The 12,500-nt window shown below is 32.6% G+C and overlaps 1 protein-coding gene across 2 annotated transcripts in view; it reads left to right on the forward strand.

The window, feature by feature from the left end:
• The first annotated feature begins 138 nt into the window (after positions 1–138).
• Positions 139–12,500, forward strand: part of LOC144977422 (uncharacterized) — a 37,193-nt gene continuing 24,831 nt past the window's right edge. Inside the window, exon 1 of one of the 2 annotated variants that reach the window (XM_078922629.1) lies at positions 139–541. In XM_078922629.1, the coding sequence (XP_078778755.1) occupies positions 514–541 (28 nt within the window). In that variant the 5' untranslated portion in view covers positions 139–513. The remainder of the gene's footprint in view (positions 542–12,500) is intronic. The other variant, XR_013646305.1, reaches the window with a different exon arrangement.

The following is a 12,500-nucleotide window of genomic DNA, read 5'->3' on the forward strand; positions in this document are numbered from 1 at the left end:
GAAAGCATTTGACTCGCTTGCCGAAATATGCGAGTGAGGGAACAAGAGAGAGAGAGAGAGAGAGAGAGAGAGAGAGAGAGAGAGAGAGAGAGAGAGAGAGAGAGAGAGAGAGAGAGAGAGAGAGAGAGATTTATGGTTAGAATGATGTTGGAGTGGAGATAACACCCACAGGTTATAATACCGATCACTGATCACTCACTCACCGTTTTATTCAGTGGAAACTATATAGTCTAATGTCCTGCATTAGTGATATCTATTGTTTGTTACTAAGGAAATGATTTATATTATATGATTTGGATGATTGTGGATATGACATAGACGTACAGAATTTTTCGATCTCAGCCAGTGGTGTTCTAGGTAGATAAAGATAGAAGATGCGCTCGTTTTATGTAAACTTGATTGATTTTACTGTTCGATTCGGCGTATGAGGTTGTTGCGTGATAAATGTTATTTTCTATTGTTTGTAAAGTAGGAAAAGTACTTGTCGACCAATTGGAATAATACTTGCAGTCTATGATGGCTACGGAAAAGAGTTATGAAGGTAAGCAGTGATTTTTTTTCTGTGGCAAATTGGCATTGGTCTCAAATTTCTGCGGTTTATCGGATTTCACGCCATTTCAAGTCCTCTTATGTTTTCTTCTGCTTGGGTTCCAGGCCCTCAGTAGTATCTATACATTTTTTAAAAATCATTGTAAAAGTCTAGTTGCAAGAAACGTATCCATGTTTATTAGTTCTGTAACATTTTTGTCCTTTTTATAGTATGATTCGTATGTTGATAATTCTATCTTTTACATATTAATGAGGGCATATTGCTTCACTTTATGATAAAAAGCGCCTTACGCGGCAGTCGCGATATATTTTTTCTTTTAAAAAAACTTTGGCTAGAGATAGATAGAATGTTTGTTATTCTGTTTTCTTTGTTTGGGATTTTGTTGTTGTTGTTGTTTTTGTTGTTGTTGTTGTTATTTCTAGTTGGAGTTCATTTTGTGTTTTTTTTTCGGGGAGGGGAGAAGTTGTATTTTTTTTTTTAATTCTCTCTGCCTTCTCTGGTATATTGATCTTTATCTTTGATTGTATTTCTATTGATTTTTTAAAATTATTGTGGCATGTGAATCAGTTTATATCTAGCATTATTTTGACTTGCGTTCTTTTCGCTCCAATACGCATAATGTCGTTTACCTTCCACTTCGACCTCCTTTGCCTCCCCAAATCATCCTATGACCGTTCTCATCCTCATTTACCATTTCCTCCTTTACCTTCAATTTCTTATCCTCATCTAAGCTTCTTTCTTCTTCTTCTTCTTCTTCTTCTTCTTCTTCTTCTTCTTCTTCTTCTTCTTCTTCTTCTTCTTCTTCTTCTTCCTCCTCCTCTCTCTCCTCCTCCTTACAATTCTTGCTCATTAGGGTTTCTCTCTCTCTCTCTCTCTCTCTCTCTCTCTCTCTCTCTCTCTCTCTCTCTTATACTATTCATCCTGTAGTAATCTTATAATCCCGCCACCAATACGATTGTACTATAGTGTGTATTTAGTCAATTCATCTTTATGTTAATTATCCTCATTAACCACGGCAAGTGATTGCATTCATCGAAGATTTACATACAGTTTTAGGGTTAGTAACAGATGTACGGGAGGACCGCATGACTTGTCTCGGGAATATGCAGTAGCTACTAATTAAGTCTATCTTTACTATTTAGATAATAAGGTTGCGTTTTCTTTAAAGTCGATGTTTATTTTTTAGCTAAGTCTCAACGATTAAATTAACTGTATGCGCATCCTGGGCATAATTTACAGGTATTATCCTTGAAATCATCACACGTAGAAATTAATATTATAACATTAACAACATTATTATAAGAAAATGTAAAATTTAAAATGTTCACCCGTACCCCACTAGGTTTATCTGACCAATGCATGCTCTTGTTACTCCCCACCTACGCCCTGTTTTTAAACGTGTAAAACCAGTAAAAAAAAGTGTACAGATCTGGAATGCAAGTGTGTGTGAACATTTGCGTGGTTGTTTTGAATGCACTGACTGGAACTTTTTTTTATCGAATCATGTAGTTCATGTGGTGAGCTGAATGACTGTGAGTAGTGAGTATTAAAAATTTTGTGAACAGCTTGTGTAAAAAAAGAAATAATGTATTATCCTAACAACAAGCCTTGGATAACAAAAGATCTAAAACTTTTATTAAACCAAAAGAAAACTCTCTTTACCAGTGGAAACAAAAGAGATCTTAAAACAAAACAAAGAGAGATCAAGAGAGTAATATCTAGTTTTGGAGACAAGTACAAAAATAAAAGTGAAAAATGCTTTCCTTCTGGGGATATAAAGGACACGCGGCGGGACCTTAAAACTGCTGTCAACTATAATCCAAAGCCCACGATTATACCAGAAAACATCTAAATTGAATTTTTAAACTAATTCTATTCGCGTTTGGACACAGCAAACACATTCGATATTGAAAATGTTAAACAGGGTTTTGGAAGATGATGTTTTTTTTTGTTTTTTTTTTTCTTGTTTTTTTTTTCCTTCTAATCTCATACCATACTATCTAATGACCCTCTTAATTAGTATCAATCTTATTAGTTAGGTTTATTATCAAACATAATTTTTAAAATGTTTAGCGTCAGTAGCAGTAGAATGGCTTTATGTCATTTACTGCTTCTGTATTATACGTTAACTATCGGAATTCTTAATATTTTTCATTAATTTTATTTTATTTATTTATTTATTATCATTTTAAAAAAATATATTTTTTTAAAAGATGAAGTGAAATATAGAATTATTAATATTCCTTGAAGAGTTCATGGAGGGTGAGAGGTTAATTGGGCAGTTAGGGGATCTAATGGGTTGGTAGTTTGTAATTATATAACTCTTTTAGGGAATTATACAAATAAGTATGAGGTTAATGTAGGTATTGTTAGATGTGGAGTGAGGGTAATTATGATGTTCTGACTGGTGGTTCCTGGTGGACCGGAACCAATCAGTTAGTTGGTTAATTGGATGGTTAAGAGGGTTTTGGAAGATGATATGACTATTGAGGTCAGTGAAGAAGAAACGAAATTTATATTTTCGAAACTATATGAGATGAAGGCTGCTGGGCCGGGTGGATTGAAAGGAAAATTAGTAAAAGAATGTGCCCATCAGCTTTCCCCCATTAATACGCATATTTTAACCTGTCCCTCCAATGCGTTTCGATCCCTGCAGTTTGGAAAACTTCAAAAACTATTCCTGTTCAAGAAAAAAGAAGAAAAAGTTGAATCAATAAACGATCACAGAGCTGTTGCACTGATTTCAATAGTTATGAAATCTTTAGATCGATTACACGCTGGCTAAAGAAATGCTGTCTGAGTGACGTGTTGCATCTGGGTTTGTACAATTTATAGCTGTGGCCTTTGGTGTTACTGTCAGCAAACAGTAAATAATCCCTTCTGGACATCGTACAGGTCGTGCGTAAATTTTTATGAAGAAGAAGAAGAAAAAGAAGAAGAAGAAGAAGAAGAATAAGAAGAAGAAGAAGAAGAAGAAGAAGAAGAAGAAGAAGAAGAAGAAGAAGAAGAAGAAGAAGAAGCATCAAGCTCATGTCCATTTTTATTGTAGATATTATATTCCCATTGGCTTTACACTTATGTCGCACCAAGGTCAGACTACTGAAAATCCCTTTACCATGCTATTATCTCCATTCATAATCAGTAGATATTTTGGCAGTGAAATTTGGAAGAGCATGGCTTAATATTCCCGCTGTGCTCACCAATAAAACAATCATAGACTAACGAATGAGATTAGGTAACTAAATCAGAGTGGTGAAAAGTGCCACTGATTTACCCGATTGCAGCTGTGAACTAATCACTGACTCAAAAGTGGGTTCATCTCCATTTCGTTCCTTGGGAAAAACAAGAACACGTATTTAAAATTCGTCCTTCAAATTTCGACCGATTAAAATAACCCTCATCTCGGCAAAAACTCTCAAATGCCAAGTTTTTGCCAAGATAATTGTCATTTCAATCGATCGATATTTGAAGGACGAATTTTCTGGCTAAAATTTTGAATATTTGTTTATTCAGGGAAATTCTAATCGCAAGAGATTATTTAGAATCGACTGGTGTTCGATTTTTTAAAGTATTTTTGTGTGTGTTTTTTTGGGGGTTTTTGTTTTTGTTTTTATTTTGTTCTGTATGTTTTTCTTTGCATGGTTTTCTTGTTTTGCTTTGAGTTTGTTTTAAAATTTTTTTATCTTTCTTCTTTTTCATTGCGGTTTTTGGGTTTTGCTCCTCTTTCTTTCTTTCTTTCTTTTTTAAAAGTCTGTTTTACTAGGTTTAAAAAACACATCTCATTATATTATTTTTTTTTCTTTTTTTTTTGTATTTAAAAAAAATTATTAGAGCAATTAGAAATATTATCAGTTCGTTTGTTTTCGCATAATTTTATCTATCGTTAATGTATAATCACTTTGGGATATTTATCGAAAGTAGTAGTAGTAGTAGTAGTAGTAGTAGTAGTAGTAGTAGTAGTAGTAGTAGTAGTAGTAGTAGTAGTAGTATTAGTAGTAGTAGTTCTTGTGGTTACAGGATTGTTGTAAGCTCTTTTCATTTTTGAAATGAGGGGAGGGGAGGGGAGGGGTTGTAGAGAAGCAATCTGTTGCATTGTCATTATGTGCTAACCATGACAAAATTAATCATTGTAATGTCGTCAACATCGACTCACTGTGAAGCCTCTTTGTCCATTTACTTTTGCTTCACACATAGGCCTGTGGTTCCCGGTTCTCACTCATAACTGTTATTATCGTCACTATTGAAATGCTTCCCCGCCATCATCGAACAATCTGTGTCATTGAATCGTAACAACGGTCACCTCCAAGTTCCATTGAAACGTTTTGTTTCCGCGTGAAAGCCTCGTGCAATTCAATGGATATAGTAAATTTAGTTCTGTTGACACTTTTTCAGGTACCACTGTATTGTCAAACTGGACTGGCGTACACTTGTTAACACCTTTTAAATATTTTTGACAGAAATAGTTAACTTTTTATGGCATGGAATATTTTGACATAATGAAACTAAATAAGAAATAAACAGGCACAGTGAGCATAGATACAACTATAAAGAGGCGTAGATGGAGATGGCTTGGACAGGGTGCCAGAATGGAGGCAACACTTCTGCCGCGACAACGACGACGACGACGACTACTACTACTACTACTTCTACTACTACTACTACTACTACTACTACTACTACTACTACTACTACTACTACTACTACTACTACTACTACTACTACTACTACTACTACTACTACTACTATTACTACTACTACTACTACTACTACTACTACTACTACTACTATATACTACTACTACTACTACTACTACTACTACTACTACTACTACTACTACTACTACTACTACTACTACCACTACTACTACTCCTATTACTACTACTACTACTACTACTACTACTACTACTACTACTACTACTACTACTACTACTACTGCTGCTGCTGCCACTACTACTACTACTACTATTACTACTACTACTACTACTACTACTACTACTACTACTACTACTACTACTACTACTACTACTACTACTACTACTACTACCTACTACTACTAATTTCAAATTAGTAAGTTAAAGAAGAAAATACTTGGCTTGGTATTATCATACAATACCGTGAATGATTTGAAAGACAAGCCTTTTTTCGTATCCAATAGATTTAAAGCTCGTATCAAATCATTTTCCACCTGGGTGCCACTTAGCAGGTTTTGAATGTCACCTCCTCGTGTAATAGTATTATTATAGATTTTTTGTTCAGCCAAATGTTTTTATCAAGGAGAGTGAATGAAGATTCCTATATTGCAAATGATAATATAAACATCATAATTAATTCTTATAGCTTTTGCACTTTAACTCAATTGTCAGAGACTTGGATATTACAATTGTACTGATTTTGCCATTTAATTTAGTACTATTTACCGATACGACAGAGCACTCGCTTCACGCTCAAAGGGCCTAGATCGATCCCGGGTAAAGTTGAGGTCCCCCCCCCTCCCCTCCCTCCTTTCTGTCCACCCAACAGAGATTAGATAGCTGGATTTATAAGATATGTCGGAAAGTACCTTGCGATAGACTAGCGTTCTATCCTAAGAGTAGCAAGCAATCGCTATAGTCCGTTTTGCGATATAGAAACCGGATAAAATTCCAGCTCCATTGGGCTCATGGCTCTGAAGGACTCCTATTTACTTGATATATCTCGACATACTGCCAAATTAACTATTTAAAAAAAAAGAATTAAAAACAAAAAATTAAAAAAACAAAAAACAAACAACCTTAGTAACTTATACAATACAGCATTTGCTTGCATAACACTGACTGCCTATACATAATCTGCATTAGGCGGATTGCGAGGTTAACCAGTGAACTGTCGTACGACGAAAGACACATATTATAAAACTTGACCAGAAAAGTCATCCACCAAAAATAGATCTATTAAAATGACCTTATCTTGCCAGACACTTTCAAACCTGGAAATTCAACTAAACTCCCGAGGTACTGGGTTTGAGATTTAATTAATTAATTTTTTTTTTTTTTTTGCCAAGATGAGGGTCACTTCAATCCATCTATTTTGAAAGGACGGATTTTCTGACCAAATTTTAAACACGTGATGTTTCAGAGTATGGTAGTTATCTGGTTCAGTAGAAAATTCAGCTGACCCACTCCGTTTGGTGCACTGGTGACATGTAAACAAAGAGCAATAACTGGCCATTGACTGCCTTTCTCTCCCTCTCTATCCCCACCCCCTCCCCCCTCCCCACTGTCCCAAACCCCAAGGGCTTTCACGCAACGTAGGTGACGTTAAGACTCCGTAGTCTCATAAATTTAATGACCATGCCTCAACTATGATGAGTAGTTTATCCCTTTAGGCGCGAGATCTATTTTCAACCCAATCAAATGTTATCTATTTGTCTCAGAACATTATTTCAAAATCATTCAGATGCTGAGAATTACATTTTATAGTAAAGGATATGATATTTCGTTCAAGTTCACATGTTTTAAATAAAGTTTTCATTAAATGAAATAAATATCTATTTATGATAATGACACTTTGTCAAAAAGGAGGAAAATCTATCGGTCCGTCTGTCAAGCCCAAATCTAATGCAAAAATAACATAGCTATTCATTGTTACTTAATATTATGTAATATATTACTAACTTCTAAAACACATCTATTCTGATCATTAGATACAAACTGACTTTTTGTAAATATAAATAATTATTTTTTATCGTTTTAACTCGAAATTTCCTTTTCGGCTTCTGGGTCACCCTGACTTCATGGGCTTTAGGCGGCGAGTCGCAAATGTCCTCCCAATAATACAAGTACAGTATGTGGTTATGGATACTATACCAGTGAATCGCCCTGTTACCATTCAATGAACATTTTTCATAATCCGATTTATGTTGTCCCGCACAATTTAAAAGATTTTTTGTTGTTATAGTTATAAGAGGCCAATGCTGTTTTGTGTAGCTCATCTTGCTGAACAAATTATCTAGTGTATGACGTTATTGCTTTTGAGTATGAGTTTTTAAAAATATTTTTTTGCTGTTGCTGTACGTATGGCATTTCGTGTAAAAACCCTGAAAATAGTCGTTAGGGATAGCGTGGTGTCTCATCGCTCTTATTGTTTCCTTAGTAAAATTGATTATGACTTAATTTATGGTTAGATTAAGCAATTAAATGTCATACTTTAGAAAGAGTTCCCAGGTTTGAGAGATGAGAATGATGAGTTTAACTGTCATTCTATAAAAAAAAAACACGTACATTTAAAGATTTGGCCAGAAAACGTGTCCTCCAAATATCGATCGGTTTAAATAACCAGCATAAACTAGCCAACCTGGGACCTCTTATCGCACTTATTGTTTCCTCAGTAACAATGACTGAGCTAATTTATGGTTGTATTAAGCAGTTAAATATCTTACTTCAGAAAGAGGTCTCAGGAGAGTTGAGAATGATGAAAGTCCTTTACATCGACCAACAGTTGAAGGACGAGTTTTTTAGCCAAAATTAAAAATACATAATTCCGTTACAGAGTACGATAGTTAACTGGTCAAAATCTAATCACGCCTGTAAAGGTTTAAAGCGCCTGTAAAGACTTAATGACCAGGTCTTGAGGTTCGAGAGTGGATTACAGTATAGTTTTGCGGTGTACTGACAAAACGCTTTTCATTTAGTTTGGCCAGAAAATAATTTATGTAATATGGGACACTCCGTCTCAGCACATGATTATGAGATGCTGAAACAATTTACCTTCCTAACGAAAATAAGAAACATGTGATAAGTTATTTATTTTATTAATAAGACTGTAATAAATCCACTCAATTAAAATTATGGCCAGAAAACTGATCCTTCTAAGTGAAGTAACAGATTTGAGAGTTTCTGTCAAGATGGGAGTCATTTAAATCGATCGATATTCGAAGGACGAGTTTTCTGGTCATTTATTTAATACGTGTCTTTCCCGAGTACCGACGTGACGTTACACGGGTTTCGTGTTTTTGACAATGAATATAAATTGAATGTTCATCATTCATATTACTCTGAACCGATACAGTTATTAGACGATAGATTTCATTCACTGTGTCGGTCTGGCATTATGTTGAAGGAAATTAGATGAAGAAAATACACTTCTTTTCGAATTTTTTATGAAAAGTAACACACTCCTCAATAAAGACGTTTATTTTAAAACTGTTTAAAAAAATAAATTAAGTGGTCCTTCAGAGCCATTGGATCCATGGCGCCAAAGTTTATTTATAGCGTAAGCCGGACAAAAACAATTGCTTGCTATCCTTTGGATAGGACGTCGGTCTATTGCAAAGTACATCCCGCTAGAACTAACAGACCCAACTTGCCAATCATTGCTGGGTGGACAAGGGTCAGAAAAAAAATCGACTTCACCCGGAATTGATCTTTGTCCCTTTGAGTGTGAAGCGAGTGCTCTACAAACTGAGCTATGGACCCCCTTTATAAAATAAGCCTGGAACTTAATACTAAACTCCGGGTTCACATGGATCTAGTTTCTTCTTATTATAAATGGTCACAAAAAGTAATAAAAAATAAAATTATTCTGTCCAAAATACGAAAAGAGCGTTGTGTCATTGCACCTCAGACTTGCCATAGTTTACCATCTATAAAGGATTTACTAACCTCGTAACGTCGTAAACACTTGATTGACCACTGCTCTCCTCGCAAAAACCGTTAAACTGACCAAACTGTCAACCTTCACACACGCGCAATCCATCAAAATCAAGGTTTACCAACAACACCACCGCAGACAATTTCTCACGCCCAAGGGAAAGGTTTAGTCAGTAGAAGTTAAATGTAATTGAACGATTGCGCTTAAGGGGAGAATAGTGTGTGATGGGGGGTGGATGGGGGGGCGGGGGGTAGGAGAAGAGCACTGTGCTTTAATAATAATAATAATAATAATAAATAATAATAATAAAAATAATAATAATATAATAATATAATAATAATAATAATAATAATAATAATATATAATAATAATAATAATAAAATAATAATAATAATAATAAATAATAATAATAATAATAATAATAATAATATAATATAATAATAATAATAATATAATAATAATAATAATAATAATAATAATAATAATAAATAATAATAATAATAATAATAATAATAAATAATAATAATAATAAAATAATAATATAATAATAATAATAATAATAATAATAAAATAATAATAATAATAATAATAATAATAAAATAATAATATAATAATAAATAATAATAATATAATAATAATAATAATAATAATAATAATAATAATATAATAATAATAATAATAATAATAATAATAATGATAATAATAATAAGAATAATGAATAATAATAAATATAATAATAATGATAATAATAATGAATAATAATAGTGATAATAATAATAATAATAATAATAATAATAATAATAATAATAATAATAATAATAATAATTAATAATAATAATAATAATATAATAATAATAATAATAATAATAATAATAATAATAATAATAAAATAATAATAATTAATAATAATCTTAATCCACATAGGCTCTAAACGCTAATGAAACGCTATTAATAGTAATAATAATAATAATAATAATAATAATAATAATAATAATAATAATAATAAATAATAAATGATAATGACGATAATAATAGTAATAATAATAATATAATAATAATAATAATACTAATAATAATAATAATTAATAATAATAATAATGATAACAATAATAATAATAATGATAATGATAATAATAATAATGATAACAATAATAATAATAATGATAATTGTAATAATAATAATAATAATAATAATAATAATAATAATAATAATAATAATAATAATAATAATAATAATAATCATAATAATAATAATAATAATAATAATAATAATAATGATAATAATAATAATAATAATAATAATATAATATAATAATAATAATAATAATAATAATAATAATAATAATAATAATAATAATAATAATAATAATAATAATAATAATAATAATCTTAACCCACATAGGCTGTAAACGCTAGACAACGAAGAAAAAAAAACCCCGCACAAACACACGCAAACACACACGTGTGCACACACACGCGCACACACACACACACACACACACACACACACAGATTGTCCCATTTATTAAAAAAAACAAAAAAAACAAAACAAAAAAAAACGCTATAACAATGATTCCAAAACTACATACTTGAATTTAGATTTAGGAACAGCGTAATGGCTTGACTCCCTCAGCTCTCGTAGTAGTAGTAGCAGCGTTCCAAGTTTGTGAACCAAAACAAGACAACAGACTCACATATTTGATTTTGGTACAAGTAGCCGAGAGGAACCAGACGAGGATCTCAATATAATCATTAATTGTGACGAAATGATAAAAACTGCACCTTTAGAAGACCTCATTGGCAATATCCTTTACTCTAATCAGCACCAAATTTCCCCTGTTTGGATTGAGTTTTGATTTTCTTCTAGCCTCACCAGTTCTAATCTATTGCTGTAAATTAGTCTTTTGATGAGTGAAAGGCAATTAGATATAATTGGATGAATTAAGGAAGGATTTGTGGCCTGAAAAAAAAACAAACAACAATAACACACACACACGCACACACACACACACACACACGCAAACACACAAACACACACAAAAGCAAAGATGAGACATAAGTCGTGGCATTGCTCTCGGGGAATGAGTCGCTCCGCGCGTCATGTTTTCCCTCATGAGGGGAAATTGAGCCACACTTTTCATGTCATACTTTACAAGTTACCAAATTAAGAAATTAAGGAGCAGGCACCGGTGTAAGATAAAGAACCTTTCATACACACTTGGTCAGTTCTTTATCTTACAAGTTAGCTGTTAGGTTTGCTTTTTATTACTAGGACTCGACCAGACTCTCGTATAGATCTCGGTGGAGTAGAGCATTGCATGTAAAGCAGCTTGTCAAAGGACAAATTAAGAAATTAAGGAACAGGCACCGGTTTCAGATAAAGAACTGAACAAGTGTGTATGAATGGTGCCATACAAAGCAAGAACGAAATATACAAGAAAAAACAACAACATCGGAACAATCAGTCGACCTCGACTTTTTTCTTGTATTTTTCTTTCTTGCGTTGTCTGGCACCTTTCATACACACTTGTTCAGTTCTTTATCAAAGGACACAATAGCGGGCCATAGTTTTGCGTCAATCTAAACCTCTCTATCACTAACCACACAAGCATTGGTTGGAATTGTAACGACAACGCTGAGTCACCGACGACATTGGGGCATATTATTATTATTATTATTATTATTATTATTATTATTATTATTATTACTATTATTATTATTATTATTATTATTATTATTATTATTATTATTACTACAGTTGTTTGTTGACAAGCGTCAAGAACGTCTGCCCGGAAGTGTAGGATGACTAACCCAAATACACAACTAATTGAATTGCTGTTTGCCCAAGTAATGGTGAGGTTATGATAAAAACCTATGTTATTTTTTGATATACAAATTGTGCAAAATTTGAGCTTACACGAAATTGCGACGCCATAGTGGTGGTAGGGATGTTGATGTTGTGACATTGTTGGCTGTGGTAGAGGTAGTAAGAATGATGACGGTTGTAGTAGTAGGTTTGGATAATATTACTACTACTACTACTACTACTACTACTACTACTACTACTACTACTACTACTACTACTACTACTACTACTACTTTTACTACTACTACTACCACTACTACTACTACTACTACTACTACTACTACTACTACTACTACTACTACTACTACTATACTACTACTACTACTACTACTACTACTACTACTACTACTATACTACTACTACTACTACTACTACTACTACTACTACTACTACTATACTACTATATACTACTACTACTACTACTACTACTACTACTACTACTACTACTAACTACTA

This window comes from Berghia stephanieae, chromosome 1 (assembly GCF_034508935.2).
Source record: "Berghia stephanieae isolate SIO BIC M18660-M18661 chromosome 1, UCSD_Bste_1.3, whole genome shotgun sequence".
Taxonomy (NCBI): domain Eukaryota; kingdom Metazoa; phylum Mollusca; class Gastropoda; order Nudibranchia; family Aeolidiidae; genus Berghia; species Berghia stephanieae.